This window comes from Syngnathus acus, chromosome 15 (assembly GCF_901709675.1).
Source record: "Syngnathus acus chromosome 15, fSynAcu1.2, whole genome shotgun sequence".
Taxonomy (NCBI): Eukaryota; Metazoa; Chordata; class Actinopteri; order Syngnathiformes; family Syngnathidae; genus Syngnathus; species Syngnathus acus.
The window spans coordinates 6,366,764-6,387,242 of record NC_051100.1 but is presented as its reverse complement, the minus strand read 5'-3'; the positions used below and the strand labels follow the sequence as shown (position 1 = coordinate 6,387,242).

Genomic DNA, 20,479 nt, shown 5'->3' with positions numbered 1-20,479 from the left:
AACAATCCACAATGTTAATTCTATTGAAGAAGCGGTTAAAAATGGCTTTGTAGATTGATCTCCTGCAAAACTCACAAAGGAGTAGTATAAAGCGAAATGTGATTTCCATAGTCAAATGAGATTAATGCTACAAAAAGGTGGCTGTCTCGTATCATTTATTGCATGCACGGCATATGGCGTTGCCATGTGAGCATATCAGTTCCAATTTAGGATGTTTATTTAGTGTAACCACCAAAAACCAGTTGGATGAATGGTAGACCTCCAGATCAGAGTCCAGGGAGTCAGTAAACATGCATGTGGAAGGGGAATATGCCATTTCATCACAGTCAATGACCATGAAGTTATGAAGCTGTCCAAGGTTGAATGCTAGATAGATACAATATTTTGTGCTCTTGCCATAAAAGTACTAATGATCATGAATTGTGTTCTTTACCAATTTTGGCTGTTAACCAGCTAACGTGGCTGCTTCTTACCAAATTTACCAGTTGACGTGACCTACACCAGGCACTGTGGAAATTCTGAGGCGGTGCAGCCAATCAAACCTGCAGTGAAAAAGTATTTGTGCAACATAAAAGCATTGCTGTAGCGCCGTCTGGTGGCAACCTGCTGCCAACAATGTTGTCAATGCTGAAATAAGAAGTTTCATTTATTCAGGCCATACAGAAAAAAAGTGAAGGCGAATGAAACCTTTCGACAGCAGGAGGCGCCAAAGAGCCTCCACGAAGCCACAATTGGAACTGCAAGCTGCGAGCTCCTTCACTGAGAAATATAGGGAGCTTTTCTGAAAGAAAATGTCAAGTTTCCAGAGAGAAAATGACCCGGCAAAATCCCTGCTCAGAAGATTTGAGGTTTTATTTTATGTTTTATGTTCCATGATAAAGTAGTTTGTGTCTGTATCCTCCCTTCAACTGTGTTTATGTTTAGTCCTTCCTTGAAACCGTCCGGTTGACCTCAGCCAGCCTGCAAATACTGCAGACGCAGGAACACGCAGAACAACCAAACAAAGTGGGAATATGGGTGGTTTCCAATGAGACTATTTATTGGTTTTATATCCACTATTAGACACAGAACTCGTTGCATTTTGCAGTTTCTTCAGCTCTACCTGATCCACTTAAGGTATTAAAGGAAAAAGCTTAAGAGCAGATGCCTTCACTTCTGACTCCTTCAATCTACGTTGGAAGTACTAAATAGTTCATATTTATAAATTGATTAAATAGCCAATGACGAATTTGTTCCGCAGAGTAACTGTAAAACTGTATGAACACACCCACACGCATGGCAAGCGCGCCCCCCCCAACCCAAGCCACACGCGCACGCGCTCCAAAGATTACATTTTTATTTCTCCTGGAAGTCTGCAGTCACTCCCATCGTGTCAGGGGAGTGCGGTCAACACCGGGATCGAGCTGCCATGGCATCCCGCATCTCCTTCACCCAGCAGCGGCTGGAAGCGGAGTTGGATCGGTACCGGGCCGAATGTCAGTGGGACCGAATTCCTCCAGTCGTCGAACACATGCAGGCTGCACGTATGCACGAAGATGGTGAGCGCACAAAGTTTGCATGACGACAATTCAATTTGTTTCCTCGGTATAGTCAAGTGGAAGTACTGATATTTGTGTGACTATGTACTCAAGTTGAACTTTGTACTGTTGACAACGTACAGTTCTAACTTGTTGCTGTCAGGTCTTATGATTTGTTTCCGTGTGGGCTTGTTAGTTGTTGTTGTTTTAAATAATAATACTAAATACTAAACATTGCACATTTTACATTTACAGTACATTTAACATAAACCAAAATAGTGCAAAATTAGAGAAAACAAATTCGCCAGACTGACAAAAGATAAAGAAAAGAAAGAAGTGTGGGGGGGGGGGGGGGGGGCAGCAAGCTTACTTTTATACATGCAAAGAAAATTTCACACATGCATCTTTTCTGTCTTGTTTTGGTATTTCCATTTGTGAATATCCAGGTCTTAATATAATTAATTGTATTTATCTCATGGATTTTTCTCCTCCATCTTTGTTACTCTTGACAAAGTTGAAATTTTAGTCAACAACAGTAATTATATTCTATCTTTGATTTAGTAATCATGACAAAGATCTAAAAATGATTATCTGTTCATTTAGGACAGCTGTGGCATAAAGTCGACTTCAGGACATAAACACTGCTCACTAACTTGGCATATGAACATACACAAAACATTGAAGAGGAGCACTTCAGTTGAGCGTGCATATTCAAAAATGTGTAAACTGTATGCAGTGTTCTGATTGAATGATCACATTTCAAAGTATCACGGAAGATCAAAACGGAGATTTTAGCAGTACATCCACTCCGGAACTGCGTGGACTCCTGAGCTTGACGTGAAACTTCTGGAAGCTGTTCACCGTGACTTTTTTATGTCCTGCCTTCAGATGATTATGGAACGCTGCTGTTGGCAGAAGCACTGCTGGAAGAGTCCCTGCAGGAAAATACCGACCTGTTGAGGAGCTCCATACCTTTGATGGACAAAATGCAACCCAGATTATGCCGGGCCAAAAGCTACCTCAACATCCTCCTGAGCCGAGGCCGTCTCACTGTCAGTCTTTCATCCTCTTTGAATGATTCAACTCTGTCAATTCAAACAAGCTAAAGAAGGAAGCATTTACCACAGATCTCTTTTTTTTTTTTGCTGCCAGCCCCGGTATTTGAATGAGGCTTTATTGCTGATGGCCAAAGTGCACTATGTGCAAGGTTCCCATCGCGATGCCCGGGGAATGTGTGCAAGGGTGGGACTGGAGGAGCTGACACAAGATGATCAACCCATCTACCATCTCCGCCTGCTGGCTGAGGCCTTTGTCATTAAAGGTACGGGCTGCGTCAAAAATATCCTTTCAAAAATGTGTTTTGGGTGAATATAAGACTCTCCTTATTTTTTATTTTTTACCCCTCATTGATATATTTATTTTGTTTTATTTTCATTTGGTGAAAGCAATATGAAGAAAGACCTTCAAGCCTTTAATTTAGCCCTGAATCTTTTTTAATTTTAAAAAGGAAAAAAAAGAAAAGACCCAATACTTTTGTTTTGATTAAAATCAAGTCAATCTGTTCAAAAGTGCCCCTGGACATATTTTTCTGTACTGCACATATGGATCGTCCAGACACAAGTTCAAATTTCAGATCCTTAAATGTTTTATAGTCATTTTCATATACAATCTGTGGAAAGGGTCAAGAGTCAAATCCACATAATATGACACCGCTTAATCTTGTTATCATCATTATCATCATCATCATGTCATTACACCGAATCTCTCCTGATGAGCGGATGTGATTTCCTGCTTGCTGAAATATAATTATGTCACAGACACCAGCGGATTTGAATTCTAGCTTGGTTTCTTGCAGAATCTTCCAAATTATTTTAGGTCGGACTAATATAAATGATGTCAAAGGCTGCCTGAGAAATCTTCGCTTTCTCTAGATTTTGCTGCCCTGCCCTGCATGCTGTTGTGGGAATTAAAAGTGCTCGGAATGTTTTGGCGATGATGTCTATTTGCAGCACTCTGCTTATTTGATGAAGCCTGGCGTCTTGCCTGAAGATACCACCCATATCAGGCTTTTTGCTCTGACAGGGGGATGAAACCATTTATGGTTTACCCATAAAAAAATGATAATAAGTCAGTGTGAAGTCTATTATTGCAAAATATTGGAGATGGTTAAAGTCTTTTTTTTTTTTCTGCTTGGCAGGTATATCTGAAGCACAGGGAGGCTTCTCATTTCTAAGTTGCTTTGGGCTACTATTTCTATAACCCCCTATGTTTGAAATCAGCAAACAATTTGGCAACTCTAACTGTGTGATTGCTCTCCTATTACAACTACATTTTCACTTTATATTTGTGTGACCCTGCGAAATATGTTAAAATTAGCCAAGGCTAAAACAATTGAGTCTGGTAAAAAAAAAAAATCTAAATAAGAGATGAAAACAGGTCACACGGATCCCAAATATATTCTAGTCTCCAAACTCGGAAGTCAACAGTTGAAAGCTATAGAAGGAATGATAAACAAGCGACACAGGTTGTTTTGTTTATTGAATTCCTGACCATGGCATGTGTATGTGTATCTTCCAGGTCTGTCTCTGGACCACCAGGCTCTTTCTTCAGTGTCTCGTATCCGTCTGTTAGAGAGGGAGGAAGAGAGTCTTTCCTGTTACCTCAAGGCCTGTGATGCGGCTCTGTCGTACCTTCAGGAGCTTGATAAGGTGGCCCTGAGGAGATTTATGTCTCTTCTGATCCAGTTTGTGGTTCAAGCGGTCCAGTTTTAAATGAAACTACACAAATGTGTGTGTGAGGGTGTGTGGGCAACCTTTCATGCTCAAGCAATTCACTTGAAACAGACACGTGTCAGCTTAGGAAAAAAAGAAAAAGAAATACACCCAAAATGGAAAATATACATATTTTAAAGTCATTCTGGTTTTATAACTGTATTTTTTATAATTATGTCAATAATAATTGACCAATTTAGACTAAAATATGTCTATCTTTTTTTTATTTTGTATTTGGAATTTTTTTTCAAGTTTTATTTTATTTTTTATGTGGCACGTGAGCCATACTCACTTGTATCTCAAGGCCCCACCGTAGTAAATGAACGCTAAATTTGCTTGAACTTAACATTTATTTTCAGACAGTTACAACGCCCCACCCTAAGACAGCCAAAGTCACTCTGTGTTCTCCAACCGTGGACTTGGACCTGAGTTTTTTCCTCCAGGCAGCCCTACAAAGTGCGTACCTTTGTTTGCTGCAGAGAGGGTGAGTGTATGTGCACACACACACACCCACAGAAACACGGCTCAGTGTCTGTTGAGAAATTTGGGAAGTTAAGATGGGAAAAATTGTTGGAGAGGATTTTCTTTTAATTAAGATGCGGTCAAATGTTTTACCAGTAGGTGTCAGTATTGCATTTTGGATTCTAAAAGGATTGCCCTTACTATCGGTAGAGTACGTGGTTTTTTCCCTGTGTTAACCATTTTTGTATGATTACAGTATAACTCTTAAAGCATTAATATGAGCTATCCAATAATCTTAAGCGAGCATATTTTTGTGCATCTTTTCTCATCTGCTTCTCCTTGGTGTGTTTTTGTTTGGTTGATCTCCAGTTTCAAAATCATTGAAATACACTTTGTGTGTTTGTGTTAGTCATTTAGCACAAGGTGCTCACCAACTACGTCGTGTGATCAGGGTGGTCGAGTCACGGGGGTCTCAAAGTTTCAGGAAGGTCAGCTTCCTCACAATACAAACCATGTTAAGCGTGGATTCAAATTAAAACGTTGCCACACAAAAATAACATATCTGTATGAATAATTCACAAAGTACTCAAGAGCTTTAATCAAACAGTTCAAAATATTTCAAAATACTAAGTAAAAATTCTACTTTGGTACTTTTACAGACTGCAGCAAGGAAGCTGGCAGAGGTGCTGCTGAGCTCAGTGAGTGAAGACAGTTACTGGCCCCCCCTAGGCCCCCCACCCTCGGCCTGGCTCCGGAGAGAGGGAGCAGCCACATCCAAAGATGCACTCTACCCCACCATCAAACCACCGCAACGTTACTCCACTGACAGGTTCCGACCCTCTCGCTTTGCTTTTTCACGACCTCATTGTGCTGATTTGTTCATTACTGACGCCCAAGATTTTTTACAGTAGGCCACCATGATGGCATTTTTTTCAACAGACCCTTTTTTGACATAGTTTAGATGATACACCTGGTAGGGTCATGGCAAAAAAATAAATCCACAGCAGAGAAGAAGTGACCAAATTTAGCAGGCGGAGCTGCGTATTGATTGTGGCTCCTGTGTTGTCACATACACTTATTGGGAATGGAAGTAGTAAGCCTTGTGTGGAGATAATACTGAGAACATGTCATGTATGAAACTCCTAGGGAGGTCCGTGTAGGATTACACACCAGGTGAGTCCGAAACCGGACACTTGGTAAACTCCAAAGGCTTGAAGTAAATGATATCTGTGCCTTTGCGCGGAAGTCGGCAAGAAGACTAATCTTGTTCTATTGTCACTGCAGTTGCTTCTGCCCCCAGGACGTGGTTGAAGAGGCTGTCCTGCTGCTTCTCATTACAGAGTCCATGGTGAGACACACACACACACACACACACACACAAGAACACGTATACACAATGCGTTGCCATTTGGAACACAAGGACACCTTTCTCAGTCATTATCTTCTCTTCTTCACTTCAAATCCTTGTTTTATGTTTTTTAATCAAGGCCAGTGGTGACGCGGTCATCAGCCGCCTGCCAGATCAAGTCGAGGCTCGCCAGGCCACCCTGCAGGATTCGGTCTCTGTCTACGACCTGCTCACTGTCGGCATGGTTAGGAGGGGCCAGTACACCATGTTGTCTGAGGTCTGCGGACACACACACTGCACATGTCCACTATAGTGCAGATGAGTGGCCTTATCGGTCTTTATGATGAAAGATGAAAGAGTTTCCATTTGCTAGCCTTTGTAAGCAGCACCACAGCACAATTTTTTTTTTCCTATAGCAGCCAAGGTGAAAAAGGCCCTTGCCGAATATAAGATGTCATTACCTCAGCGGCGTACAACGACAAAGCCATGAAGACTTTTTGCTCTCTTGCTGAATGACAGCATCTGACTGATTGGCATTTCATTCCAACGCACTCCTCCTCTCATTCGTACACACATCACTCACATTATTATGGACTAAAAGATGTAGAGTGGGTAGGGGGTGTTGACAGTCATTTCAAGAAAAAAAAAAAGTGCCAAAGCGTTGTAGAGAAGAAATGAGAGGCAGAGTAAATGAATTGATAATGTTGATAATACTGTATTTCCACATTCAAAAGTTGATTTTCAAACTTCTGGCAGTGTCTGGAACGAGCAATGAAGTTTTCTTTCAACGAGTTCCATCTCTGGCGCCAGCTTGGCCTGTCCCTCATGGCGTCTGGGAAGGTGAGTTTATTTCATCTTTAAACGCCATGACCTGTCTAACAGTCACTATTCCGCCTCAGACAACAAGCAAAATCGTGCTGAACGTTTATTCTGATTGCAGTCTCTGAGGGTTAAGCCAGTGGTAAAAAAAAAAACAGCAATGCATGTCTTCGGCGTCTGCATAATTGACGACTACTAAATGTACAGCACACAAATCACAGTTTGTTCCATTTATGTTGCAGGCAGTCGGCGCTGTGTCTGTGTTCAAAGAATGTGCCAGGATGAGGCCAGATGACCCGTTGCTTCCCCTGTTGGCTGCTAAAGTCTGCATCGGGCAGCTGCACTGGGTGAATACAACCAGCAGAACCAACTCATCGAAATCCACATTAAAATTAAAAAGACAAACATTTGTGGCATAAAAAGAGAGCTAGCAAGGGTGAAGCAGAAGGTTACTGAGAGAAAAGGGGCCAGATTAGAAAAGAAGACTTTACAGGGTTGACTGTGGCGAGCACATCTGTCAGTGGCTGGAGCTCACGCTAGGCCGGCCAGAGACAGTAAGGCGCTTACGCTCTTAATCACAATGGGCCACTGTGGCCGGCGCACAGTGGGGCATTACATAAATGGGCCACCATTATCAGCCATCGGAAAAAATGCACAACTTTTTTTTCGTTTGCTGTTGCTTGTTGGAGAGCATCACAATCATTGCACTTCTAATCTGATGTACCCGTGCCAATCCTGTGTCGTCACGTCACCGCTGCATTTCTAAATTCCTGAAAAGCACTTTTGCTTACTGTTTATATTTTTGGTGACTTAAATATGGCACTTTAAAGTGTTATTTATTGTATTTATTTCCTCCTTCTATGTTTTAAATATGTTCAAAATAAAGACATAAGAAAATCAATCTTTTTAGTTTATTATACAGTTCCATGTAGGCTCTCAACTCACAAATACAATATTTAGACTGAACTGAAGAAAGAAGCAGATGAGAGCTGAGGGATGAAAACTACTGTATGCTAATTGACATTGTAAAGGGATCATTTTATTTTGTTATTTATGATTGCAGTATTATTTATAGCTCTGTCTTTTATGTTTTATGTACAGCCATTTGTTACATCTGCAGATGTTGATAGTGATGGGAAAATGAAGCTTCATATTAGCTTCATAAACCAATTGTATTCATTTGACCCCTCTACTCAACATTGGCCTGAAAGCACAGTGACGAGAAGTTTCTGCGATTAAGGGCTGTGTAAATAAATTAGCCTTGGATTTAAACCTCTTTATTTAAACCAACAGTGACATCTAGAGGACACAAAAATACAACTGATTCGCGAAACAAATTTGAAGCTTCATGAACAAATCACGAGTTGTTTATGTGTTTCAGTTGTCAGAAGCGGAGGTTCTGTCCCAAAGCGTGGTGTCGATGGGAGAGGGAGCTGGGGAATCTCTTCCTCGGGCCTACCTGGCTTTGGGACTCTCCTACAGTCTGCAGGCTTCTGATGGTAAGAATGCATTTTGAAATCTTCTCCGATTACGACTTTGTTTGGCACTTCATTTCAAGTAGCCAAGGCTCCACCCCTGGTCGTCATGGTAACCCGAATCCATACTCAAATTGGCACACCTCGCAGAAGAGGGTCGGCTCAGCAGTTGCGTGAGACAAGACAGCCTTTTGAAAACCATCTCTTCTCAACTTTGTTTGAAAAGTATCCTGCTATATTTTTTATCCTCGGGCTATTTAGCACAAAGCAAAAAGACCACATGAGAACTGTTAGAATTAAAGAAAAAAACATGTTTTTTTTGGCTTATTCTGTCCTTTTTTTTTTGTAGCTTCTTTGAAAGAAGATCGAAACGAATACAACAAAAAAGCACTCGGAATTCTGAGAAAGTAAGTTGTTATTCCAATCCAGTCAGATATTTGTAAAATCAGTTTTAGGCATGAAATGTTACAAAATAATCTTCGAATATCTTGAACAACCTATGTTAGATATCTGAATTTAACTCTGCAAAAGTGCACCACAAGTCTAGCAATCGACATATGCTTTAGTCAAATCATTTTTGGCACAATTTTATTCAATTTGTGTGTCTTCACAGAGCTCATTCATTAGACCCGCAGGATGCTCACATTGCCATGTGCTTGGCTCTGCAGTTGGCTCTTGTACGGCAGGTGAACGCAAACAAATACATTATTTCTCTTTCCAAAATGTTCTAAAATAATATGATTGCATGTTAAAAAAGAATACACTGGATGTCCTCTAGTGTTCGCCTGATTACTGCGTGATATTCCTCGTTCATCTACATGCATAGCGCCAAATGACCCAAATTGTGCAAAACTTTGATGTGACATTCACAACTTACTCTTTGCAACTGTGGAAAGGCGACCAAAGTGACTTCATAATGAATCTGCATCGGCAGGTATCTGCAGCCATGGAGACCTTGCAAGGGGCTTTATCTCTCCAAGGGGATGACTTGCACTCCCTACACTTGCTGAGCCTTCTCCTCAGTGCTCAGAAGCACCACCGCTATGCCCTGGACACCTTGGCGCTGGCCCTCAGCCAACACCCTGACAACTTCAAGTAAATCCACAACGTCGTCCCACTCACACATGCAACAAAAAATGCGGATTGGGGTAATAAAGCACGAGAAGAGAAAATACACTTTTCCAACTGCGTAGTTTCTTAATCTTTCAGAGGGAGATGGGGGGGGGGGAAGAGAGAGCGAGAGAGAGAGCCTTAAGAAGCCACACAGCACCAACACTTGTCATCTTGCAGGGATAGGGTGTCTCAGCTCCACTGCGTTGGAGGCCAGGCGCGCACACACACACATGCACACGCACACTCGCAATGCCTTATTTAGAAGCGCCAGAGTGAAGGCCTGCATTGCGGTACCTATTTCCCCTCATTCACCCCTTAGCCTTTTAACACTGTAGAGTTGAGCCGAGCCTGCTCACATACTCCCAACATGGTAACTATTTTTGACACTTGCACGAGTTTATTTTTCTCTCATTAATTTGATTGATTATATCAAATGATATTAAATCAGCACACAAATAAAACAACTTGAATCATCGTAACACGCAGAGAAAGCTAGATGGTATTTGAAAGTACAAGAGTTCAGGTCAGTGGCTTCACACAAATGATATTATGAAAGATTATTGCATCATCACTGAAATGTGAACTTAGTGTTTTGCACTCCTGTAAATGCATTTCTCAATGCAGCCGTTAGGGGTCAGTGTTGACTATCATAGTCCCGATACCAACAGATGGTGTACATCACTACCTCAGGAAGAATGAGAAGAGAAGGAAAATGCGCTAGCACAACAAAATAAATGCAACAACACACACACACAACTCCTCCTCAGAGACACTTGACTACTTTGACCCATACAAGTGCTCTTTTCCGGACCCAGCCAATCACCTTGGCTCTTTGAGTCAAGAATCCCCATCACCGCGGTAACGAGGTCGTATGGGTTAGACAGAGCATGCAGTATCCATCAGTTGTCATTTTATGGTACGGGCTTATATCAAGAAATTTGATTCTGAAAATAAAAGTGCTAGAGAAAACTTAAAGAAAATTGATATATTTTATATACAAATTCTTTAGGTCGGATTGGTGTGTCAGTGAGAGCTCCTCTCAAATCTATAACACATGATGTGGTAGACAAGAACTAGGCACATGTGAGCTAAGAAGACATTCATCATCTTGTATTTTAATCAGTTGGAAGTTGCTATTGTGCTAGCCCTCGGTGGAGTGCTATTCTCTGTAACAAGCTCTTTGAATATCATTTTTGTGTTGAGTGAGTGTCGCACATCCAAGGCGGCAGAGCATTGTGAGCTATTGCACCACAGTCGTCTGTGCTGATGAAAGGAAAATGCTTGTGTGTGGGTGTGAAAGGGGGTGATGTACCACTTGTGTCTAGGATCTTAGTCTTGCACATGGATGATGATGTGTGTCACTGTATTTTTGTGTGTGTGCATGCATGTGTATGATCCCTGTTAGCTACTGCCTCTCTGCACCGCAGCAAAGTGTCAGCTTGCTGTAGCATATCAAATTTCTTCTTCCTCCATTTCGTTCGCATCCTCTTCCACCAGCCTCTGAGTTTCTCTCCACCCTCGCTTCTTTGGCCTTGTTTCATTGATGTCTTTTACTCAGGACATTATTTTTAAATAATTAATTTTCTCCGAGTTTGACTGTTTACTGTTGGATTGGCTTGTGCGTTAAACTGAGACGTCAGTGTGTGTGTGTGTGTTATGCAGGTGGTCTGAGAGTGTTCATAAGAGCTCTAACTGTAACTATATGTGTCTGGAGTGGCATGCACATGGACTTATTAAAGTAATCGTTGTGTGTTTTGTACATATGTGTCCACCTGCTCACGGTGGAGGGAAAATAAAGTGATCTGTGGGGGTGCAGAATGAGTAATACTGTAGATGGAGCACTTTTTCAAGGGAACATTTCAAGCTAGCTATTTTTAAATGCAGTTGATGCTGGCACTCTTTGCTCAAAACTGGCCACCACTAAGCACAGAGCGACTCTGCTCACTCATCCACTCATCTAGACTATGTGCATCCCCGGGAGGGTGAAAATGACAAGACTTATAATTGGATGCGTAATCTTGAAATTCACCTTTTAATGGCGTTGTGAATGAAAACTCTGGCCTGAAAGCTGAAGAATGTAAAAGTTGGCCTTGGATGATGAGATCAATTTGCATTTACATGTGAAAATAATTTAGACCGAGATCACCTCATTGACGGTTTTGTTGACTCTAGTGCTTACTGTCTGTCTTCGCTCCTAATTGATGCCCATGACAGACTGGTTTTGCTGAGGACCCCCCCCCCCCCCCAGGCACGCACACACATGCACACTTGGCATTATATCTGACACTCCCACATCACTTAACCAGTTGTCTTCAACTAAAAGGGCTGAGTCGAAACGCTATGACCTCTCATCAGCCTTTCAACATACCTCGCGCACGCACGCACACACACACACACACACACACACACACACACACACACACACACATACAGTAGGTCTGACTAATGTAAAATAACCGCGGCTGGTGCTTGGATGCACTTATCCGGGTTTCCTGTATTCACTTACAGTGATTCTGCTGTATAGTCCAAGGGGACAAATATGAATAATTAAAGAAAACACAATTAATTGGATTAAAGAAATGAATCTATACAAATCCCCATAGACAGCATAATCATCTAGTGGTTAATATGTCTGCCTCACGGTTCTGTGGTTCCCAGATTGATTTCAGCCTACCTGGATGAAGCTACGTAAATGCTTTTGAGTTGTACCTCTTTGTCTCTATATGCCCTGTGATTGGCTGACGACTGGATAATGTTCCCTATAATTGATAGTCTATTGAATATACAGTATGTGATATGATTCATGTGTTTTTGCTCTAGTTTGCTGTTCACAAAGGCTAAGCTTGAAGAAGTCCTGTATGGCCCATCTGCGGCTTTACAGACCTGCCAAGAAATGCTGCAAATCTGGCAAAGTCAATACGATGTCAGCCGCTCAACGTGAGTAAATCAATCCTCGAATATATCATTAGTATAAAACAAATAGGAGTGGCCCTCGCCTGGTTTTATTTCGTGCTGTAAACAGAGGATGCCCGTTGGAATATACCGTGGCCATTGCGAAAGGTTCGTCGTGCCATTTACAATTGCGTGTATTTTCCAGTGAGACGGATGACAGTAGCAGTATACCGGTGATGGAGAGGATGGATGCCAGTTCTGGAGTCAGGAAAACATCCATCTACCTCACTCTGCCTGACTTCCAAGACACTGGTCTGCCTTTAAGAATCATTTCGCCTTCTGCCGCTGTTTCGCACACATGTTGAAGCGCAGGCTCTGTACGGCAGCCACCTTCACTCAGCCATTTGAATCTCCCGCTGTGGATGATTCAAATCATCCACAGCGGGAGATCTAAAAGCGGGGAAGCCCAGCGTCTGCAACACTACTACAATTACTATATCGATGTGACAAAAATGTGTGATTTGGCTTGACTTTTAAACAATATATTGTTGTGGGTGATTATTACATAAATAATCAAGTAAACATAGGGTTTAACATCAGACTTGAATATGAAACGGTAATGATTGTGTTTTATTCATGTAGGTTCAACGAGTCCATCGTCAGTTGCTGCGTCTCGTCTTGAAGCGGCGCTCTCCGAAGTGTCAGATATAAGCTCCATGCATCGCCAAGGGCCCACGTACATCTGGACTACTCTAGAACGTATTTGGCTGCAAGCTGGTAAAACAGCTACACACGTCATTAAAAAGAGAATCATAATAATACTGACTGTTTTGATTGTTTGCCAATTGGGAATGTGAAGAGAAAGCAGTTTGGGACACATCTGTTTCACAATTGGGTAGATCATATGGATCACTTGTTGGAGGAAATAGAGCAGTTAAAGCACTAATCCAGAGGATTTATTGAGGATACAAAGTCTTGACAGACAGTTGTTCCCAGTGTGAATGACTGCAGGTGACTTACCCTAACGACAAAGAACAAGTGAGGCCCATAAACAGGTATAACAGGTCACGGTAAATAAGTTAGATACTAAAAAAACAAATCAGTAAGTAGGACATAGAAAGAAAATGAACAACTGACTATTCTTCATAAACTGAGCAAGTGATGTATACCATGTAAGTGTTTTTTTAATGTTTGAGAAAGGTAGTTTATTATTAACAAAGACAAAACAGTTATAGCGGAGGGGAAAATCCAAAAGGGCAATTTTACAACCAGTGCGTTTTGCAGTACCCTGGAGGGTTGAAGTGGGTGGGGTGGAAGGAATTATGTCGGGTGGTGTCCCCTGTGACTGGTAGTTATTTGTTGTGACCAACCTTTTACTCCTGTTATTCATATGCTGAGAAACAAGACATCATTTCACTGAAGTCTCTCATTGTGTTTACTACGTGTAATGGAACTGAGTCGGCTATACCCTTCCCGAAATTCCTGTTCTCAACTGTCACTTCCTCTCGCAATCTCAAATATACTACCCGTACATTCCTTTCAGTACATCTATAAAGTATTTCATTTTTATTTGACTATACTTGCACAAAGGTTACTGTCAGGGGGTTTGGGAAACATCTGCGATGGCCTTATTTAGGCAACAGTTCCATAACACTGGTGAGTGTGTATGTACTTGAGTGGCTTATGTAATGTTATGTGTAATTTAACTCCACACTGTTTATATTTCAGCATGCTGCAATAAGGTTCGAACATGCACTAACGCAACTTTAATACGTCCGTCTGTCCGCGTGTGCAGGGGAACTGTTCATTGAGGACGGCCGACTGAAAGAGGCCCAGTTTTGCATAGCCGAAGCCAGCTCGCTCTTCCCCAACTCACACTCGGTCTTGCTGCAGAGGGGACACCTCGCTGAGCTCCGGGGTCAACTGGAGGAAGCTAAAAATCTCTACGACGAAGCCTTGGCCATCCACCCTACTGGGGAGTGCGTACTTGTGCACCTGGTGAGCAACAGCCGAAGACTTCAATGACTCAATGTAATGTAAAAAACTCTGCAATTCATGACAAAAAATAGTTTTCAAAGATAAGACTTCTTCCTGATCATTTAAGCAAGCCCCTTTCCCTCGCTCTCTCATCCAAACACACTTCCGCTCTATAAAGATCCTTTCCCGCCCACTCACCATCGGTCTCCATGATTAACCACTGCCCCTATGACCTTTGAACTCTCTATTTCCTGCCTTATAGACCGGCAAGGGATGTTTGGTGCAATCCAACGACTTGTGCCCACTCGACACATTCACCCACACACTCAAATGCCAGTCGTCTCCGTACTTACCGTAGATGTGTTAGCTGATACAGCACTGGATATCTTGTGACCACATAAGGCTAGTGTGTTTGCTGTGATTGCACACTTTAGTGCGTGTGTACGCCATAGCGCAGTTGTGTAGTCACGTCGCTTCCTTTTTTGGCCTGTGCTAAAGCCAATCCCTAGAGGTGAAATGTTGAAACAAAGCCAGCTGGCAGTGTCCCTTTCTGTAAGTCTCACAGCGCAGATGTGCTCTGTGTGTGTGGATGTGGATTTAGTCTCATGTTGTCGTGGGCACTCGTAAAACCAAAAGGAAACTACTACAATGTGTCCCTTCTTCATATTTTGGATTAGATCCGAGACATACGAATGGAGGGAGCAGTGCAATGTGCTAAATAGATGCTTCCTTGCTTTTTGGCTGCTAAGTGGGACAGCGTGTGGGACATCTCACTTGGAGACCTTCCCATATTTCTGGCTTGAATCAGCCTACGAGAACGCAACCCACAGTGGCAGGTTTTCTCGGTGGCTCAAGATCCCTGCATGTATTTTTATACTGTATGCACCGCTGACACTTTATGTGCCAGTGGCCCATTTATTCTGCTGCTGCCTTGAAGGCAATTCTGATTATTCTTCCTTTATGTTCTTGAGTTATTATTCTACAAAAGTACATTCTGTTCTGTACTTTCCTTGAATATCCTCCAGATTTTTACACTTCGGGGTTATTCAGAGGAGAAAGAAAACGAGATATATTGTGACTGGAGCTTGTACAATGAGGCTAACATTATTTGAGGGTAGTGGGCCGTGGGGGTTTTTGTTTTTGTTTACCTTTTCATCTTAATTAAACAGAATCAGTCATATGAGGTTTGGTTTCTGTCCAATAAAGTCTGAGAGCAATACACGTGATTGCAAGCAAAGAGCAAATATCATGTGAAACGGAGTAGGATAGCAACGTGGAGAAACAGACGGGTAGCATGACGGATAGCAATGTGGCAAGACAACAGAAGGAAGTGAAACAGAGGGCCGGGTGTGTGAGGTTTATATAGGGCGGCTAACGAAATGGGAGCAGGTGTGGAAATGAGCCGGATGTGCGGCCAATCAGGGTAAATGCTGCTGATGGAACGGGAGGGGCGGGAGAGATGAGCTGTCCAGGGTACCGGTTATGCAGATGTCTTCCGATTTCTTCTCAAATAGAAAAAGTAGATAAAATATAAGATAAGTGGTGTTGAGAATGGATGGACATCAAATTATAATGTTATGCCAAAATTGGATTTTTATTTAATTTTCAATTATAGTGACTTTATAGGACTGAAGCATATTTTCAGTTTATTCTTAGTTATTAAGTTTCAGTTGTCAGACATTAGTGTCAGCAAGTAGTTGACATGTGTGCATTTGGGCAGGTGCTAGTACAAGTAGTATAGCTGATCCTACCACAGGGCCAGCCCAGCCCTCCAAGTTGCGCTGGTATGTAATGAATCTGACCCACTCCCAACATTCTCCACATTTCATTCCCTCGTGCGCATAGTCACACCTGCTCTGAGTCAGCCACACATGCGAGTTTGCCTCCTCTGTTACCCAAGCATATTCATACACATGCATGCAAAATCTCAAGGACGAGGTGCTCATTGAATTCATTTTTTTTCCCCAATTATCAAATGCTCCCATCTCTCTCTCTTCTCCTCTCCCTGTGCTTGGGGGTGGTTGTCAGCTGATTGGATCATGCGAATACATTATTTATAACACTTCTTGCCATTTTACGGGATTGCCTAGCAACCCGGGAAATATATTCTGTTCAGTTCAGTAAGACCTCTGAACAGAGAGGAGGCAGTGGAAGAGATTCAGAGAGAAAAATGAATCAGTGGCACAAACACGAGCTGGCTTTGTTGCTATGCACGGCTCGTGAAGTTGGTTGGCATTCGTCTGCCCTTCCCATTATCAAGGTTTAGCTAACTTTAGCCATTTGATGTTTGCCAACATTTGCATCCTCAACTTTCCGTTCTTATCCCTTTCCCAATTCACTATGGATTGCCTCGGACTGGTTTCTCCAGCCTCTGTGTGAGGCTATGCAAAGGTGTGGGTGTAAGGAAGAAGGGAGGGAAGAAGCTTTGAAATCCGTGCATCAATTGTGGAGGCATACAGACATGTACGCAAGGTCCAAAGACAGGAACTTACGCCGCTGCTTGTGCAGCACATGAAAGGATGATCAATAACTTTGGTTTAGATACGTATCTGTCTGACTCAGTGATGGGTGAGGAAATATATATTTATTTCCAGTTTCACCTGATGAGATGGAGATAGATACATAGAACGGTCAATTCTGATAAGGGAGGAATGGCAACGGATCTGAACCACAAACCTAAAAGGGATCTAGGTCAGACCAAGTCCCAAACCACAAGTCTTATGGGAAGGGGGGGGGGGGGGGGGGGGGGATTCCTCCCGGGCAGTTTGGCTTTTTTTTCCGTTTAATAAATACAGTCATCATTTCAAAATGCATTTTGTATGTACTTGGGGTATGGTGAGGTATTAAAATCCGATATATTTAGGTGCAGTAAATATGTGTTTTGACGAGACACAAACCTGCTCCACCAAGTTCGTTGCGATCGGCTTGCCATTGAGGCAGATGGCTTGGAGCAGTTCAAACAAAACCAGTTTTAGTTTCTGTGATGCCAGGAACAAGCAGTCCCAATGTTCTTCATCTCATTTTTGTTTCGGCTTCCAAACTGTTCTCTCTCTGACAAGCTGCCCACTTTTGTTGGGGCTGTTTTTGGAGCTGAAAAGATAGTTTTTCCATGACCTCTGCCTTGTTCATTACTCTCTGGAGAGTCTCCTCCTTCTCTGAAATCTATTTTACCAATTTGCCAGAAGATACCTTTTAATGGTTTTATTTTCTGATGCTACAATGAGAACAATAGATTATCTGTCTGGAGTTCTGCTCAATTGATTTTCTCCCCAAGGTCATTTTGAGATTATTTACAAGGTGTAACTGTCACCAACTAAACTATTTTAAGTGGCATTTGATGAACTGCTGTCGAAAAAAAAAGTATATATATATATATATATATATATATATATACATACTTTTTTAAATATATATAGGTATATATTTATATATACCTATATATATATATTTGTAAGAAAAAAACAACTGAATGTAGACGCAGTAGGTGTGCACGCTCTCACTGAAAGTTTCATCAGAGCTCCTAGACACCTACGTGAATTTCATCCTAATTAATCTTGTGTGCAGGGAGGCATAGTCCTTGTATGTGAAGCTAAGTGGGCATGTCTCCAGCAACAATTTACTCATTCCCAGCAAGCCTCGAGCTGTCTGGTTTCCAAGCCAACAGTGAAAAGTGCTCCACTTTTTTCGTTATTATCATCAGCTTGAAGATAACCAACACAAGATGATGTGAAACAGTGCTACTGAAATCTCGACTTACTATTATAAACATATTTTTACGAATGAGTACTACTTTGACAGTGTCACTCAAAACTGAGTGTTATTGGTGTGAGGGAATTATTAACTCATTCAGTGTTATTGACGGTCATAGACGTCAAAGATATTAACTGGGTTGGCAGTGAATGAATGTTCTTGTACTTGTGCAAGTGATGTTTAGAGTACATATTAGTGTCATTTTACTATTATTTGCTCAGGGCCGGCTGCTGGTGAAGACAGGGCGCGCAAACCTCGGAGAGAAAGTTCTACGCGATGCAGTTCAGGTCCACAGCACGTCCCACAAAGCGTGGAGTGGACTGGGAGAGGCGTTGCAGTCACTGGGATCCAGTCAGGCCCCTGATTGCTTCCTCACAGCTCTGGAGCTGGAAGCTTCTTCTCCCATCCGACCTTTCACCATCATCCCCAGGGAGCTTTGAGGAGCCCCGGATTGTGCGCTTGGGTCTTCCGATTCGACACTGGTGCAAACAAAGTCATATGGGTGCGCGTCAGCTTTGTAAGATATAAACATTGTCACACCAGCTAAGCATTTTTTACATTTGTTGTGAGTGATCCCTATTGATTTAGCTTTACAATACGCTATATATTCATAGCGGTTGCTACTAACCTTTTCTCAAAAAGATTCCATTTGTAGCTTTCAATTTGTTTCAATTTCAAATTCATTTTCTCAAAAGGCAATTTAATCTTGTGAATTTGCCATTGAAGAACATACACAGCATCCAAATTTGTCATACTTAAAGTCCTCCCTATAGAACATGAAGCCTATAGACTTATTTTGATGCTTCAGCAGTTTTCTATAAAGTGTCATAATGGATGGAATGTCCGCATTGCCCCCCCGTGTGGTAATGCATAAAATGAAGATGAGCTGAATACGGGAGGCAGAATGTGGGTTGCTGTTGTGTCCTTATTGAACAGCGCATAGTCATACATAGACATCAATTTTGTATAGGTTGGCAGGCACAACAGAAGCTCAGCTTCATCTTATGATAGCCTCTGATGTGTCTTTGAGGATTATTTTGATTGATGTATCTTTCATAACATCATCCTCATATATGTTTCAGTACATCCATTCCATGATTAAAGTGTACGTAGTACATATTTGTACAGTATCATCATTTGTGTAAAAGAAAAGACAAATATTCCACTCACAATGCCTGTGGTGGATTCTTTTTTTTTTTCCGCATCGTTCCCATAATAAATAATAACAGCTTTTAAAATCACTGGCGGATGCCACGTCTTCACCTGCCTTGTCAGTTGTGACTAATGGGCATCACTTCCCCTCTGAGTGTCTAACCGCATTAATGTGAACACTGGGACTTGCCTACTGGCTTATGTAACACTGCCAGCACAGTTTTCTGCCCCCCCCCCCATCAGCACCATCACCACCACCTCTCTCGCTTCCTCTCTCGCACTCTCTTCAGGCTAGCCTGATGTGATGTGGCTCGGTTGCCTAGCAGCCACCCCCCTTGTTTGAGTTACTGGGGAAAGTGGAGAGATATCTGGTCTTCTTAACAAGACACTCACATGCGCACATACAGACAAGAAGCGTAGCATGTGATGACTGCGTGCTGATTTTGTCAGTGTGTGATTTATTTCCCTGCTTTTAGCGTGCAAGTTGCATCATTGGCTTAGCCTGATGTCTTTTGGGCAAGGTACCGGTCTTTATTCTGAGAAAGCACCCCTGTCCTAAAATCACATCTTCCCTTTAGCACATTTTAGAGTCTTTGATTAAAAAAAAAAAAACTAAATAGAATCCACGACATTCTCCAGTATGAAAACCCCCTCACTTATCAATACTCCTAATGACGCAACCCTTATTGATCACCGTCTCGTATTTTTCTGCCGTCTGCAAAAAAATCTATTTTTACTTTTTCCTTCATTGCTTGACAGCCAGCTCTCCCTTGTTTTCAGCCTTCCTCTCATTAGCACTGTGTGACACCCACGCTGGAGCTTTGGGAGATGAATGGTCTATCCCTGTGGGTAAAGGAGTGAAATATTACTGCTTGTGTTGCACGCGTGCACGGATATGGACATGCAGGCACACACACACACACGGTGGCAAAGAGAGCATGCCTGTATTATAGTGGCTATGCACACACACTGCCTTGACAGATTCATGGAGGAAGCAGCCAACTGTTAAGAGTCTTAGAATGACAACGGCCAAATGCAGCTATTCAAACCATACACACACACATAGATGCAGAACGTATACACCTGATTTCAATGACCAGCGCACACAAAAAAAAACTCGGAGGAGGAAGCAAGACCCACAAATGTGTCTGCAGTGAAGGTCTTGATTGGAAATGCTTGAAATTGAGCCCTTGAGACGCAACA

General features: G+C 42.1%; 1 protein-coding gene and 2 long non-coding RNA genes across 5 annotated transcripts; 1 reads left to right on the top strand and 2 right to left on the bottom strand.

Moving 5' to 3' along the window:
- The first annotated feature begins 791 nt into the window (after positions 1–791).
- Positions 792–19,243, top strand: ttc7a (tetratricopeptide repeat domain 7A). 3 transcript variants are annotated; one of them, XM_037271042.1, is made up of 21 exons: positions 792–848; positions 1,352–1,538; positions 2,406–2,569; positions 2,670–2,838; positions 4,095–4,225; positions 4,648–4,772; positions 5,160–5,238; positions 5,410–5,579; positions 6,035–6,098; positions 6,238–6,375; positions 6,855–6,938; positions 7,160–7,264; positions 8,299–8,416; positions 8,742–8,799; positions 9,006–9,078; positions 9,327–9,487; positions 12,326–12,442; positions 12,603–12,709; positions 13,040–13,174; positions 14,193–14,395; positions 18,346–19,243. In XM_037271042.1, the coding sequence occupies exons 1-21, from the start codon at positions 792–794 to the stop codon at positions 18,562–18,564; spliced, it is 2,664 nt and encodes an 887-aa protein (XP_037126937.1). In that variant the 3' UTR covers positions 18,565–19,243. The 3 variants fall into 3 exon arrangements, with proteins under 3 accessions (XP_037126937.1, XP_037126939.1, XP_037126938.1); XM_037271044.1 differs by lacking the exon at positions 792–848 and adding an exon at positions 12,784–12,787 and having other exon boundaries at positions 1,283–1,538; positions 13,038–13,174; positions 14,193–14,428; positions 18,346–18,435; XM_037271043.1 differs by lacking the exon at positions 792–848 and adding an exon at positions 12,784–12,787 and having other exon boundaries at positions 1,290–1,538; positions 13,038–13,174.
- LOC119134442 lies at positions 6,158–9,393 on the bottom strand. Its single transcript, XR_005100336.1, has 2 exons — positions 9,270–9,393; positions 6,158–6,377 (listed from the first exon to the last, which is right to left on the bottom strand). It is a non-coding gene; the product is annotated as an uncharacterized LOC119134442 (long non-coding RNA).
- Positions 13,005–15,600, bottom strand: LOC119134441. Its single transcript, XR_005100335.1, has 2 exons — positions 14,728–15,600; positions 13,005–13,171 (listed from the first exon to the last, which is right to left on the bottom strand). It is a non-coding gene; the product is annotated as an uncharacterized LOC119134441 (long non-coding RNA).
- Positions 19,244–20,479: the final 1,236 nt, after the last annotated feature.